The sequence below is a fragment of the Etheostoma cragini genome, chromosome 22 (assembly GCF_013103735.1).
Source record: "Etheostoma cragini isolate CJK2018 chromosome 22, CSU_Ecrag_1.0, whole genome shotgun sequence".
NCBI lineage: Eukaryota > Metazoa > Chordata > Actinopteri > Perciformes > Percidae > Etheostoma > Etheostoma cragini.
Genome location: NC_048428.1, coordinates 3,964,553 through 3,981,347, shown reverse-complemented (window position 1 = coordinate 3,981,347; position 16,795 = coordinate 3,964,553). Strand labels below are relative to the sequence as shown.

Genomic DNA, 16,795 nt, shown 5'->3' with positions numbered 1-16,795 from the left:
TACAACAAGCAGGCATTAGCGCATCATGTTGGTAGTTTGGCAGTACTTTACAGTGGATGTTCCCACTGGTAAGACGGCGACATGCAACATATGCAAAGAAGAAATTTCAAGGGGTGGCACGAGTGTTGCAAATTTCAACACAAGCAACTTAATTAAACATTTAAAAACGCGTCACGCTAAAGAGCACAACGAATTTACGAAAGCTACGGGGGAAAAAGGACAAACTGCAGCAGCAAACTCTGAAAACTGCCTTCCAGTGACGAGATAAATTCCCCAAAGACACCCAAAAAGCAACAACGATAACCAACAAAGTTTTGGAGTTTATTGTACTGGATTACCAAAACCTGTCTGTTGTCGAAACTGTGGGATTTTGCCCCTTAATGGAGCATTTGGAGCCAAGATCTCCCAGGTTGTAAATATATCTCCGAAACTGCACTACCCAAATTAAACAAGACAGTTAGGGATCACGTTTCGTGTATGCTGAAAGACGTGCATGCAGTCAGCTTTACCACGGACATTTAGCGCTCCGTTTATTTAGCAAGCTTAATAAACTTACAGCTATGTTGTCCAAATTGGCAGGCAAAGGGAAATCCCAAAATACAGGCAATGGTCAAAATCGAGTGAAACAACAGGAACTCAGAATAACAGGACACAGGGAAGCAGACAATCTTGCACTGGGTTAAGGGGAAGACTCAACTTAAATACACATAACAGGGGAGACAATAGACACAGGTGCAACACATTAGGGCGGGGACATAATGACAAAGGCTAAGAAAAACGGGAAGTAAAACAAGACAACACTAGGGGTAACAGAAACCCTTCAAAATAAAACAGGAAATGGAAAAACTAGAAAATGTGAATCTAACTCAAAATAACTTGACACGCTGACAGGACATGACAGTTACTATATAAAATTGTTATAAATAGAACTCTAGAATTGGGTCTAACTGCAGGAATAATGGGGACAAATTCCCTCTGTTTCATGTACGTAGTGAGTTTTGTCTTCTTTGCTTCGTCCGCCCAGGAAATTTGGCCCGCGCATGAGAAATAGAGACATATCATGGCTTTCAAACGAGCAACAGCTAAAGACAAAAAAATGGCACGTCTTACGCAAAGCTCATTGTGGGACTGGCTGTAGTGGCTGTAATTTTGCACCAAGGTTGAATTTTGGGAAAGAGAATTCAGATACAATATTAGGGCACCACTAAGGCCTATATAAAAGCACCCAAAAAGCATCATGTCCTGGGAACCATAATACATAGAGCAGTAGTGGTAGTGGGCACATCCCCACCAGTGAGATGCAGCGCAAAACGGAGCTGGATACTTAAAAGAATAAGGTGCCAACACATACACATATACAGACGCTGACATCATAACTGTGATATTCTTGATTAAGAAGCTCATTTTATTAATTAAGTATAATGTTAAATTCCAACACAGTTTCTTATGACTTGTCAATGTGTCATACGATCATCTACAAAGTGTAAGTAAATCCTTCACAAACTATTTAGCATGCATTTATGCATGTATTTATACGTATAATGACGTAGATTTGACTTCAAAAAGGGGGACCAGAGGGTGTGTGCACATTACAGGGATATCACACTTCTCAGCCTCCCTGGTAAAGTCTACTCCAAGGTGCTGGAAAGGGGGGTTCGGCTGATAGTCGAACCTCGGATTGAAGAGGAACAATGCGGATTCAGTCCTGGTCGTGGAACAACGGATCAGATCTTCCCTCTTGCAAGAATCCTGGAAGGAGCCTGGGAGTATGCCCAACCAGTCTACATGTGTTTTGTGGATCTGGAGAAGGCGTATGACCGGGTCTTCCGGGAGACACTGTGGGAGGTGTTGCTGGAGTATGGGGTGAGCGTGTCCCTTCTCGGGGCCATCCCATCTCTGTGTGACCATAGCGAGAGCTGTGTCCGGGTTCTCTGCAGTAAGTCGGATTCGTGCTATTTGACGGTAGGCCTCCGCCAGGGTTGCATTTTGTCACCAATCCTGTTTGTAATATTTATGGACAGGATATTGAGGCGTAGTCGGGGTGTAATCAATAATACAATAAAAATAGAGGGAAGCAGGGCGATACAGCCCGATCCGGCTGGGGAAAGTTCTAGCCTGACCAGGCTCCTCTCTTTACCCTGTTTCTCCTAGTAATGCTGTAATAGTAATTGGTCCCACTCCATGTTCTGTGATGCCATGTTCAACTGCTACACTGCAATGCCCAGCTACGTCCTGCTACGTCCTGCTGTGCCTTGTAATGCCGCACAGCGTCCTGCTATGCCATGAACTACTACAAAATTCTCACCCCAACCGGCCCGTCAGACACCGCCTACCAAGACCCTGGGTCTGACCGAGGTTTCTGCCTAAAAGGAAGTTTTTCCTTGCCACTGTCGCACTGTTGCTTGCTCTGGAGGAAACTACTGGAACTGTTGGGTTCTTGTAAATTCTGGAGTGTGGTCTATATGTATGGTGTCTTGAGATAACTCTTGTTATGAATTGACACTATAAATAAAATTGAATTTAATTGAATTAATAGTTTTAGACCGCTGGGGATTTCCTTCGACACAATGAGCTCCTCTCTCCTCTATCTTTCTATCTTTCCATATATGTGCATCCATGTCCCAGAAATGCTTGTTACTAACCTAGCTCTGGGGAGTCATTCCCCGGAGTCCTTATGTTCTTTTTTGCCCAGCATGTTTCCTTGGATCAGGGAGGCTCGCCATAGTCCCGCTACACGTTCTGCAATCCCGTGTTCATCCTGCCACGCTCTGCTGTGCCCTGCCACGTCCTGCTGTGCCTTGTAATGCTGCACAGTGCCCTGCTATTCCATGAACTACTACAAAGAACTACTACGAACTACGATTTTTTGTGACTGTTATTGCCACTCTTCATTCTAACCCCAACCGGCCTGTCAGACACCGCCTACCAAGAGCCTGGGTCTTTCCGAGGTTTCTGCCTAAAAGGAAGTTTCTCCTCGCTACTGTCGCACTGTTGCTTGCTCTCAAGGAAACTACTAGAACTGTTGGGTCCTTGTAAATTCTGGAGTGTGGTCTAGACCTACTAATCTGTAAAGTATCTTGACATAACTCTTGTCATGAATTGATACTATAAATAAAATTGAACTGAATTGAATTGAGAACGGAGAACACATGCTGCAGCCTTCTGGATCAGTTGTAGAGTCTTAAGTGACGTATTTGAGCATCCTGAGAAAGAGGAATTAGCCTAGTCCAGCCTGGAAGCAACAAATGCATTAGTTTTTCAGCATCATTTTGAGACAGGATGTTCCTCATTTTGGCAATGTTATAAAGATGAAAAAAGGCTGTTTTTGAGGTTTGTTTTTGGATGGACGTTAAAAGATATATCCTGATCAAAAATAACTATTTTTTCTGACAATAGTGCTTAAGGCCAGGGCATTACCATCCGGAGTAGCTATATCTTTAGATAATTAAGATTGGAGGTATTTAAGGCCAAGCACAATAACTTTAGTTTTGTCTGAGTTTAATATCAGAAAATTGTAGGTCATCCATGATTTTATATCATTAATGCATGCTTGAAGTTTAGCTAATTGACTGGTTTAGTCTGGCTTGATTGATAGGTATTATTGGGTGTCATCCGCATAACAATGAAAGTTAATTGAGTGTTTCATAATAATATTGGCTAGAGGAAGAATATATAAGGTGAAAAGACTTGGTCCAAGCACTGAGCCTTTTGCAACCCCATGGCTAACTTTAGCGTACTTGGAAGATTTATTGTTAACATTAACAAATTAAGATCAATCGAATAAATATGACTTAAACCAAAGTAGTCAGATTTTTTAAATGCCAACTAAATGTCTCATTCTCTGTAACAGGATGGTATGGTAAATGGTGCTGAATGCAGCACTAAAATCTAAGATCTAAGGTTAGATATAGGTCTATAGTTTGCTAAGCCCACAGGGTTGAGGGTGGGGTTTTGCAGAAGAGGTTTTATCACAGCTACTTTAAATGTCTGTGGTACATAACCTGTTAATAAAGACATATTGGTCATATCTAGTAATGGAGTGTTAACCACGGGTAACACTTATTTAAGTAGCCTCGTTGGGATAGGGTCTAAGAGACAGGTAGATGGCTTAGCTGAAGAGACCTTACACATTAATTGTTGAAGCTCTATCCAATAAAAGTCAGGTCTTGTCTTACTTTCTAGCAACTCCAGCGTTTAAAAATGAAACATTAGAAATGAAGGGCAAAAGGTGGTGAATTTTATCTCTAATTGTTATAATTTTATCATTAAAGAAGCTCTTAAAGTCGTCACTACCCCGAGCTATGGGAATAGATCAATAGAGCTGTGACTATCTGTCAGCCTGGCTACCGTGCTGAAAATAAACCTTGGGTTGTTCTTATTTTCTGCTATTACTGATAAATGTAAATGTAAATGTGCTGTATTTATATAGCGCTTTTCTAGTCTTAACGACTACTCAAAGCATTTTTACATAGTACAGGAAACATTCACCATTCACACACATTCATACACTGTGGCCGAGGCTGCCGTACAAGGTGCCACCTGCTCATCAGATAAAAACTCACACACATTCAACATTGGACTGCAGGGCCAGGGATTGAACCACCAACCTTCCAATTGGCAGTCCCTAGTAATGATAAGTAACAGTCTGATCTGGCATTTCTGATGGCCTTCCTATATGTTGTCAGACTGTCTTGCCAATCTAAACAAGATTCTTTCAGTTTGGTGGAACATCATTTGTTTAAGTTTTCACAATATTTGTTTTAATTTGCGAGTTTGGGAGTTATACTAAGGTGCTAGTTTCCTTTGCTTCCTCATCTTCTTTATAAGAAGAGCAACAGAGTCTAAAGTTGTCAATAGGCAGGTCTTTTTTTAAAGTGATAATACTTACACTTAATAATACAGCATATCATGATTAGTTCAAGTAGTTGGAAAGTATTTACTAGTTTTTAAGTGTCTTTATAAAATTCAACTAAATCCTATATTTTAAACATTTGAGAGTAGCGGTGCCAATCTAGGCCATTGATATAATATTTAAGTTAGAAAGGATGAATCCATCATTCATAAAGCATTACAATAGAGTCATTTCACACATTTAAGATGAGAAGTAAATCATTTATATCTTAATAAATAACATACAATTGAGTATTAATAGATGCAATATGGAGGATATCTAGGATTAATGTAGAAACATAGTAGTGTATGATGAATTCAATATTTACTGACCTAATGCTTTATAGTGTGTAGTTAAGATAATATTACCCAGTGTTCAAGAAAAGCTACAAGAATCCTAATAAGCAGTTGGTCAACCTTGATCAGGATGATCTAAAATTCTGTACTCTGAGAAACTCCAATAACAGTTCACAGCTAATGACCATTCACTGCACAGCGGCCACGAGTGCCTGCAGCACGTCATAAATGTTTGTTTATAGTTCGTCGACGTCTACGTTGTTTTCTGTACACAAACCCAGTTATCAACACCAGCATAGAATGGTAAAGTGCTAAGTGAGGAGAGTAAGTTAGAAGATATCGCACCTGATGCGCACAATTTATACTTGGAGATTTCAATGGATGTTCTATAAAAAATGTACTGCTTAATTACTACCGACATGTCAACTGTCCCACAAGAGAAGAACACTTGATCTGTGCTTTGGGAACATCAAAGACGCTTATAAGGGTTACGCAAAACTGCCACTAGGGGATTCAGATCACAACATGGTTCATCTCGTTCCATATTACAAACAGAAGCTTAAATTCAGCAAACCTGAGATAAAGACAATTAAGATGAAGAGGCGACTGAGAGCCTTGAAGGCTGTTTTGACTTTACTGTATGGGACAACTTCTTTGAGACTTGCAAGGATCTGGAGGAATTGAACTCAGTGGTGACAGATTATTTTCAGTTTTGTGTGGACTGTTTGATTCCAGATAAAAACGTAAAATATTTTCCAACGACAAACCATTGGTTAAAAATGAACTCAAAGTAGCACTGAAAAGGAAAAGGGATGCTTTTGAACAATGGTAGTCCACCCAGAAGAAGGTTGTACAAAGGGAGATAACGCATTTAACCAAGATGTGCAAGCATAAATATAAACTACGGATTGAGGCAAAAATGAGGGGTAATGACTTCAAACAGGCATGACAAGGGATGCACACAATGGTAGGGACGAGGTTAGGAGGAGCCATATTAACACAAATGGAGATGACCTGACCCTTGCAAATGAACTAAATACTTTTATGTAATATTTGATACATCAGATTTTTCCTCAGAGAGTAACTCTACCAGATAACAACTTTATTTTGGCCCACCCCTTGTGGTAACAGCTGAGAAGGTGCATATCAAAAAAGATTGATCCAAAAAAGGCAAGCATTGGGGGCTCCACAATGAAGTACAAACTTTCCAGTCTTATTTACCCTGTACACAAATGAATGTAGGAGCAAAACACTGGAGCATGTTACAGTAAAATTTTCGCATTATACAGCGATCGTAGGTTTGCTACGGAACAACAATGAAACCAGCTACCGGGCCTGGGTAGATCAGTTTATAAAATGGTGCGGGTCCAGTTGTCTTCTGCTAAACACGGAAAAACTAAAGAAATTATATTTGACTTTTGAATGTGGGAGTTTGACCCACCAGCAGATGACTGTAGAAGGGCAAAGGATTAAAGTGGTAAGAGAGTATAAAAATGTAGGATCAATCTGATGTCATCTATAAAAAGTGACTGTGGTCTGCAGCGACTGTGTATTATGAGAAAGGTCAGAAGGTTAAGAGTAGAAAAAGACATGATGGTCCTTTTCTATTGCTGTTTTGTGGAGAGTATTTTAACTTTCTGCTTCATTGCCTGGTATTTGTCTTTGTCAGTGACAAAAACTAAAAAAATAACACAGGATAGTCAACATGGCACGCAAGACTGCTGGACATCAGTTAAATTCTCTGACCACAATATGCGAATCCAGAGTGGTGAGGAAAGGACAAGCAATTTGCGGGGACGGGCTACATCCCGTATTCCTGGTGTATGTGGTGCTGCCATCAGGCAGAAGATATAGGGTGCTGTCCTTACAAACCAATAAGGCTCGCAAATCATTTATTCCTACCAGCAATATGTTACTGAATAAGTTAGGGCAAATAACGTTATCCTCTCTGTGGAAAAAGTTTGCACATTAAAATGTCACGGACGATGATGCACCCAACTATTGATAGGCCACTGATGCTAACGGCACAAAAAACTACGCAGAGTAACAGTTTAACACACTTCTCTGCTCCTCCATTCCGGGAATTACCTAGTCAAAACCCCATAGTAATGGTGTCTGCCCCCCAACCATCAAAATTATTTTAATCAAAGCTAAACAGAGGAAGAGCTGTGCATGAAAACATAACAATTGTTAACAAGTGCAATAGTGCAAAAGAATAGGAAAAATATATTTGGACTCTTAAACATCACAACTCTCTCTTCTAAAGGTGTACTAGTAAATTAGTTAATATCATATTATAAAATAGATTTATTTTGTCTCAATGAAACCTGGCTGGGGGATGGAGAATATGTTAGCCTAAATAAATCCACCCCTCCCAGTCTTATCAATACTCACATTCCTTGAGGCACAGGCCGAGGAGGTGGAGTTGCAGCTATCTTCAATTTTAGTCTACAAATAAGCTTCACACCCAAGTTGGAAATCACTGCAACCAATTCTATTTGTTATAGTGTACCGAGCATCTGGTCAATACTCTGAATTCTTATCTGACTTTGGAGAGTTTTTGTCAACTTTAGTCGTTAAAACTGATAAAGTTATTATTGTAGGAGATATTAATATTCATGGGGACGATGAGAATGATAGCCTTAGTACTGCGTTTATCTCTCTATTAGATTATATTTGCTTCTCTCAAAATGTTCATAAACTGACTCACCGTTTTAACCACCCCCTCAACCTTGTTCTGGTATATGGTGTTGAAATTGAACATTTAATAGTGTTACCACAGAATCCCTTTTTATCTGACCACTGTTTGATAACTTTTGAGTTTATACTGCTGAACTACCCGCCATTAGGCAAAATCTGTACAAGATGTCTATCTTATGGTGCTGTAGCTAAATTTAAGGATGGGATCCATCAGATTTTAATTAATTACCAAGTCACAAAGTAACGGAGGACTCAACGATCATTTTGTTGATAGTGCACCAGGCTCGCTGCAAATGACACTTGAATCTGTTGCCCCTCTAAAAAAGAAGATAATAAAACCAAGACGGTTAGCTTGAAGGTTTAACAATGAAACTTGCAAATTAAAGCAAATATCGCGGAAACTGGATAATTCTCATTTAATTCGACAAGGTAGTTTTAACAATTATAGGGAGGCCCTCCGTAATGCCAGAGCAGCGTACTACTCGTCATTAATAGAGGAAAATAGACACAACCCCAGGTTTCTTTTTATCACTGTAGCCAGGCTGACGGAAGGTCACAGCTCTATTGAGCCCAGTATTCCTATAGCTCTTAGTAGTAATGACTTTATGAGATTCTTCAATGACAAAATTATAACTATTAGAAGCGAAATTCACCAAGACCTGCCTTTAACTCGCACTGACTTATTTCAGGAACCTTAGTAACAGCTGTAAAACCAGATATGTGTTTAGACTGCTTTGCTTTACTTGATCTTTATCAATTTAATTCAATTATTTCTTCATTAAACCATCAACTTGCCTCTTAAACCCCATCCCAACTAGGCTACTCAAAGAAGTTTTACCCTTAGTCAACACTTCTCTACTAGAGATAACCAATCTGTCTTTATTAACAGGCTATGTACAACGGTACTTTAAAGTAGATGTAATTAAACCTATTCTGAAAAAGCCCATCCTTGATCCATGTGTTTTAGCCAACTATAGACCTATATCCAACTTTCCATTTCTCTCTAAGATTCTTGAGAAAGCAGTCGTCCAACAGCTGTGTGACTTTCTTCATAGCAACAGCGTATTTGAAGATTTTCAGTCAGGATTTAGTTCATCATAGTACAGAGACAGCGCCTGTGAAAATTACTAATTACCTCATAATTGCATCAGACAAAGGACTTATCTCTGTACAGGTGTTATAAGATCTTAGTTCTGCATTTGATACCATTGACCATCATATCCTATTACAGAAACTGGAACATTTAATTGCGTTAAAGAAACTGCTCTAAGCTGGTTTAAGTCTTATTTACCAGATCGATCTCAGTTTTTACATGTTAATGATGAATCCTCCATGCACGCCGAAGTTAGGTATGGAGTCCCACAAGGATCTGTGCTCGGTCCAATCCTGCTACTTTTCAATTTCCTCGCGGGAGTCATCCCAAATGGATCAATAAAGAGAAGTCTAAGTCTTTATATTTGCATCCTTTAGGCAATATTATCAGAAAACACTCCATAAACTTTCATTGTTGCAGATGATACTCAATTAAATCTATTGATCAAGCCGGATGAAACTAATCAGTTAGCTAAACTTTAAATATGCCTTCAGGATGTTAAAACCTAGATGACCTGTAATGTTCTAATGTAAAACTCAGATTAAACTGAAGTTATTGTTTTGGGGCCCAAGCACCTCTATGGCGCATTATCCAAAGAGTTTGTTACTCTGGATGGCATCACCCTGGCCTCCAGCAACACTGTGATGAATCTTGGAGTTATCGTTGATCAGAACATCTCGTTTAATTCTAACATAAAGAAAATTTCAAGGACCGCCTTTTTTCATCTACATAACATTGCCAAAATCAGGAATATCCTGGGCAGAAAAACTAGTCCATGCATTTGTTACTTCTAGGCTGGATTACTGCAATTCTGTAATATCAGGCTGGTCGATAAAGTCCATAAAGACTCTTCAGCTGATCCAGAATTCTGCAGCATGTGTTTTGACAAGAACCAGGAGAAGAGATCACATCTCTCCAATTTTAGCTTCTCTGCAGCTCTCTTCACAAGTAACCCTGCATTCTGGGAGCACTGCGCTCCCAGAATGCAGGGTTACTTGTGGTTCCTAGAGTCTCCAAAAGTAGAATGGGAGCCAGAGCGTTCAGCTATCAGGCTCCTCTCCTGTGTAACCAGGTTCCAGTTTGGGTTAAGGAGGCAGACACCGTCTCCAAATTTATGAGTAGGCTTGAGACATTCTTCTTTGATAAAGCTTATCAGGGCTGGCTCAGGAGAATCCTGAACCATTCCTCACTTACACTGCTATAGGCCTAGACTGCTGGGGGACTCCCCATGATGCACTGACCACCTCTCTCTTCTTCCTTCTCTTCATCTGTACGCAACTTCATCCCATTAATGCATGTTATTAACTCGACTTCTTCCCTTTCCCGGAGTTTTGTGCTTTCTCGCCCCTCTGCTCTCTCCTCCTATTGCTTCCTGTAGGTTTTTCTGGCTTTGAATATGTGGTGGAAGTCACCTGCTGCCTCCATGTTTCTGCTGGACACCCTCTGCTACAATTCTCCATTCTCTCCAGTCTCTGTCTGTCTCTATTCTGTCTGTCTGTCTGTCTCTCTCTGTCTCTTTCTCTCACCCTTAACCGATGGAGGCAGATGACCGCCCACCATATGAATAAAAATGAAATGAAATTATATTTTTATGATGTAGAAATGGTTGGTTTTGTGTATTGTTGGTTTAGTTGTTGTGTGTTGTCTGTCTGTCTCTTGGATTTATCTAATGAGCTGTATGGTGCAAGATGAAATTCCAAAAGGATAAAAAAATGTCTATGTGCCTGTATTAATGTCTATCTTCCCCAACTCCATAAATCTGCGCCTTGCAAAAGACCTAAACGTCCTTCCTGTCGTTTCAAAAGACGCTTTGGGGACCTTTTGCTGCTGCCACTGCTAAGGACAAGGTCAGATTGCAGCGTATCAAGGTCCCTGATCCCCACTGACATTAACTCCTACATTCTGTCCTCTGCACATTCTATATATCCTGAACTTTTTGCACATTTGTACATCCTGCACTAATCCATACAACCTCTTTTTCTTAAAGGTCCCATGACATGGTGCTCTTTGGATGCATTTATATAGACCTTAGTGGTCCCCTAATACCATATCTCAAGTCTCTTTGCCAAAATTCAGACTTGGTGCAGAATTATATCCATAGAGAGAGTCCCACAATGAGCTTTGTTTAACTGTTAATTTCATATATTCATGTTTAATGTCTTCATGTATGCACCAACAACCAAGGCAAATATCTTGTATGTGCTACTTGGCAATGAGTCTTTCTCTGATTCTGAAATGAGAAAATATACAGGTCATGAATGAAAAAGGAAACAAAGGAAAAACATTCTGTAACCTACAATCAGGGTCAAGCAGAACACGAGAATGAGTTAAGAGCTGGCCTTATTACCCATTTACTCATCACTTCTGTGCAGTGTAACAACATGTTTTGTTCCCTGTAGAGGCAAAATTGTGACACACTGTCTCCAGCTGCTATTTGGCAAGAGGTAGTTCCAGCGTCTAACTTCCACTAAAAACTACAAACTGTTGCTCTTACGTTTTATATCTCTGCATGAGTTAAACAGATGGATTCATTCTATTAATATTTTTTGGAGCTAAAAACTACTGCTGTATAATTCTAGAGAAACAGAATGCTCACAAAAAAGATATTGTAAAATGTAGCACAATGGTTAGAGAATCTTAGTTGTATGAAGCTGCGTCGAGTTTGGGCCTTCCGAGTTTGGGCAGACTTTCCTTCTATTACTCAACAAAGACCAGTGAGCCATCCAATACTGAGTGCAAATCCAACCATAAACCAAGCAGGACAGAGCAATATGAAGCTGTATACAGTATCTAAACCTAAGAAAGTGTGCAATGGGAGGATGCGAGGATGACTGCAATCACAAAGCTGTTATATGTTTGGAAATCAGACTTGGCAGCATGCACTTGATTGTCACATACAGCCACAATAACAGCAAACCACATTGTTGATCAGACTGTGAGGTGTTGGTTCTTACTTGGAGGTAAGGCTTGGTCAGTAGCAGCAGGAAAATGGTTAAGGTCATGGCTGGGTCGCAGGACTGGAAGATGGCCAACAGGAGGGGGGAAGACTGAGCCTACAGGACACCAGAGACACAGTACGGGATACATTACCATACTGCTGGGGATACACTATTCCACCTGGCAGATCAGGCAAAGGAAACTTATTTGGGATGCTGAGTGTGCTATATTATATATATTTGTACCCTTAACCATATTGTTTCTGCCTAATTCCCTAGGATCATATATGGGAGTTTATTGAAATAAATCAAATTAAATTTGGTCTCTTAACAACTCTTAAGACTGTCTATTTAGCTGCTAACTGCTCCACTATTGTAACTAGCTTGTCTCTAAATGCGCCTAACTGCACCTGCTGTTTGGTGCTGAGCGTATACTTTTTTTTTTTTTTTTTTACTGAACACAGCAACCTGCTGCTGCTGGAAACAAGGTTGATAGGAGTATTGAGAATGAAACAAACAGCAGCACTAGCAAAACCTTTCATTTTACAAAAAGTAATTTGAGCCATTGTTTAAAAACAAAATTCACTTTTAATACAAAGGAGTTGTTAACTGACACAGTTTTTGTGTATTACCAAGCAGACACATTTTGTTTTCTACAAATGATATGTTGTTTGATCCATCACAAATGGATTAGATAAACCATTGTTCAACGTAGGGGACTAGGGGTGGGAAAAACAATCAATTCTTAGATGCATTGCGATTCTCTCTAGAACAATTTGATGCTCGATTATTAGTTATTAATTGATTGTTAAAATAACTGAAATTAGTTTGCCTGCTGCAACATTCTGTTTGCCTGCTGCAGAGCACCACAGAAAACTCTCCTTTCTGCCAGAAGGTTCTCTGCTATACACACATTCACCAAACATGTGCGAGAAATGTCGAGCAACAAACATATACAACCTGCAGCGGCTATTTTAAAAGCTTCGATAAGGTTCTACAAGGGGGAGATGAAGTTGGACAAGACCTACACCATGTGAAAGGTCTGTGGAACTTAAATCAAATAATGTATCGGAAATACAACAAATCTGCAAAACCACATTTCTTAATACCATTTAGAGTTGGAAAAAAAAGCGACCCGTCCCTGATGGCGGCCAAAGGACAATTGAGCAGGCAATGGCACCGCTGCCACCAAACTTGGATAGGGCCAGACAGATTATTAAATCCATTGCAAAATGTATTGCAGTAGACTTAAGACCATAACTCTGTTGTAATGAGGGTTTTCAGAATATGGTGCATACTTTGGAGCCTAGGTACAAAATACCTTTTTGGGGATTTTACACCGACACTGAAATTCCTACACTCTACGATGAAACCAAATCAAAAGTTGAAGATACTTTAACGAACACTGGAAGGGTGGCTATAACATGCAACACATGGACGTCAATTGCCACGGCCCACGGTGCAACAATGATTGGCATCTAGTGTCACTTGTGCTCCAAACAAGAGCAATGTCACAGTCACACAAGCACAAATGTGGAAAACTTGTTGAAGAGGGTAGCACGTTAATGGCATCTGAATGACAAATACTTAGTTTTAGGCACAGAAAATGCTTCTAATATGGTTGTTGCTGCCCAACTTGGAGGATTTATGCATTTGAGATGTTATGGCCACACCTTAAATCTGGCTTGTCAGCGAGCGCTCAAGTTGCCTGCTCTGTCTAAGCTCCTGGCGAGGATTAGACACATAGTTTAGTTGTTCCACCGCAGCACTGTCGGTGCGTACCAGCTGGAGAAGCAAAAACTACTTGGTCTGCTGTGTCACAAACCGATACCAGTCTTCAGAAAACAATGGGCAACGATGGGCAACATTGGCCAAAGATGGGCAACAATAGGCAACAGAAACAATGGGCAACATTGCAAGAATCATCAGCTATCCACAAGATTAAGCAGGTCATTAACGAGGACCTCAGGAAGAGGTACACCTCTGACCTAGAAAGAAGCACACTGCGTTAGGGCTTGTGCTCTCAACCAGGTTTAGAGCAACCCGATTCAAGGGACTGCCTTCCTTTCTGAGAATATAGAAGAGACATTTGAAATAGTTGTTGCTGAAGCTGCATCACTTAAAGTAAATAATGCTATTTTATTTGGATAACTAACATTATTTTAAGATTTTCAAGGCTTACTATTTACTTTGTTGAATAGATACATTTGACAACATAACACAATATTTAACAGATAGGTAGCCTAATTTATTGTTTTATTTTTTCTAAAGTTTGTAGTATTATTTTGTGTGTGGTAAGGATTGGAGATATTGACATGATGTGGAAATGTGAGAATGAGGCCACAGTGGGGATCTGCTCTTATTGTATTTACCTACAGCAATAGGTGAGAGTGGAAGATGAGTAAAGCCAGCTCAACAGAGGACACCCACACCACAAAGGAGAAGAACCAAAGCCCCTCCCCTCCCAATATAAGACCTACCCCCACTTTGCAAAGCCCCTCTCCTCCCAAAAGGGTAGCATCATCCTCTTTGCAATGCCCCTCTCTTTCTAAGAAACAAGCTCCATCCTCTTTGTTGGAGAATCTGCTGGGAAATGGTCACACAGCTCAGCAGCCCATCTTTGCCTATGCTAAAGCTGAGGAAGATTTTTGTGGTGCTCCACCATTTCCCCTCTCTGAGGGCCCTCTCAGCTGGTGGAGAAAGAATGAGGTGATGTATCCCTTGCTTTCCAAGTTGGGCAAGGGGTACTTCTGTATTCCGGCCACCAGTATCTCAATTCTCTACTGCAGGGGGTATTGAGACAGCCCAACAGAGTAGGCTAACACCAAATCATGCCGACCAGCTCCTTACACAGGAACATACATATTCCATTTGCATCCACCAGTTATTAATTGGAAATTAAGCACCTTTACTGTTACTGTTTGTTTACTAATGTGTTGCATTTCCATGATTTAATTGTAGCACTGATAGGATATTTCTGTTTACTTTTCTACCTATTGAACAGTGCTTTTTCTATGTCTGAGAGCTTAATTCCAATTCCATACTTTTTGCACAATGTGATGAAATGCAAGCAGCACAACATTGTGTAGCATAAAGTTGTTTTTTCTGTATCAGGAATATGCTGCTTATTACCAATAACAGGAGGATTTGTGTTTGAAGTCTTTGAAGATTAGAAAAAAATTAAAAATAATTTGTTTATTTTTTACAAATTATATTTAATTGTGTGGAAATGCAACCTGCATTGATTATTGCATTGTCCATAGAAAGTCATATTTGTGAAAAAAAAATCTTTTTTTAAGCAAACTCTAATTTATACGTGTATTTTTAAATCAAGCATGGAAATGTACATAGAAAGATTGTTGCATCAAGATGAATCGATAATTGGTTTAGAATCAAATGGTTGGCCTTTGATTCAAAATCGAATCAGATCATGAGGTCCCACAAGATTTCCACCCCTAGTAGGGACCTACAAAAATACAGCTAAATAAATTAATAAATGGTGTTTTTTCATATCTGGGTAAACTCAATGAAAATACTATTCCCATAATCCTTTGTTTTGTCATGAATAGTAATGTATTTCCAGTGGAGTAGTAGTCTGTCTTTCACCAGACAAAGCTCAATCTTTTAAGTCTGGGGAGTCTGCTCTGTATTTTCTACTGCACAAGAGGCATAATCAACAGGCATAGTTGTACAAATGTACAAAATGTACAAAATTGGATAGGCCTTCAACCAATCAGACGAACGATCCGGCTGACGTACTTTGCAGAGGGACGCAAAAACTCCAGGCAAGAAACGTTTCAACAAACGCGTGGTTAAACATTGAGCTTGGTCTGGTGCTAGCCAGAATAGCTTGTACTAGCACTTCTCTATCGTTATCGTGTTAGACCCACCAATAACGCGCCAGGTGGATAAGCCAGTTTGTGATTGGTCCCCGCAGATTTGTAATGGAAGCACAATAGAAAAATGTACAAGTTTCCAGCCCGATCTGCATAGCAAAATCAAATCGCCAGCAGATAGGGCTGGGTTAACCCAGTCTAGTGGAGGAGCCTAATCCAAGCCAGTATATTTTCTGTGTAGATAAACTCTTCACCTTTGCTGGGGACTGGAGACAATAACAAGGAAGTCTGAGACAACACGTAGAGCACGTTTGAGGAACTTTTAAATTTTAGCGTTGCGATTACTGATGTTTGTAAACTAAAGTACTTTTAAAGTATTGGCACTAGTATCATTTTGCAGCTGAAAAATCTCTTTTATCAGAGAAGAGCGTATATGTGCTCACTGCTCAACAGGTTGGGTAGAAACAGAGATGCACTTCCTTCTCCACTGTGAAAAGTTCACTTGACTAAGAGATTTACACTTTGGAAAAATAGCCCAAAAATAGCAAATTTTCCAATGGTAACACTCTGCTAGGCAGGGGCGAAGGACTGGGACAAAAATTCAGCCCTGGGACTATAGGCATAAAAGATAGTCAATTAAACTTTCTAAGCTGGAATGTCAAAAGTTTAAATCACCCTGTCAAAAGAAGGAGCGTGCTCTCAAACATCAAACAACTTAAAACACGAATTACTTTCTTCCAAGAAAATCATATTAAAGGCACTGATAACTCTTGACTTCTGTCGAGGTGGCCCGGGGCAGCACTTTTACTCCACTGTCCAAGTCAAAGCCAAAGGGGTAACTATCCCTTTTTCTGAATATTCCCTTTGAGCATCACAATGTAATATTGGTTACAAACGGTCGCTGTTATTGTCTCAGGGAAATTCTATAACAAAATGGTAATTCTTGCCAATGTGTAATGCAGATGATGTGGGTTTCTTTGAATGCTTTTTCTCTTGCCTAACTGATCTGAGCTCATACTCCCTTATAATGGGGGGGGGGGGGG

The 16,795-nt window shown here is 40.0% G+C and overlaps 1 protein-coding gene across 4 annotated transcripts in view; it reads right to left on the bottom strand.

Annotated features, from left to right (window-relative positions):
• Positions 1–16,795, bottom strand: part of LOC117938255 (E3 ubiquitin-protein ligase HECW1) — a 186,271-nt gene that overhangs the window by 89,985 nt on the left and 79,491 nt on the right. For 3 of the 4 annotated variants that reach the window (XM_034862778.1, XM_034862780.1, XM_034862779.1), the window contains one exon: positions 11,935–12,033. The exons of the other annotated variant lie outside the window; for it this stretch is intronic. In XM_034862778.1, coding sequence (XP_034718669.1) covers positions 11,935–12,033 — 99 coding nt within the window. The remainder of the gene's footprint in view (positions 1–11,934; positions 12,034–16,795) is intronic. 4 annotated transcript variants of the gene reach the window in all.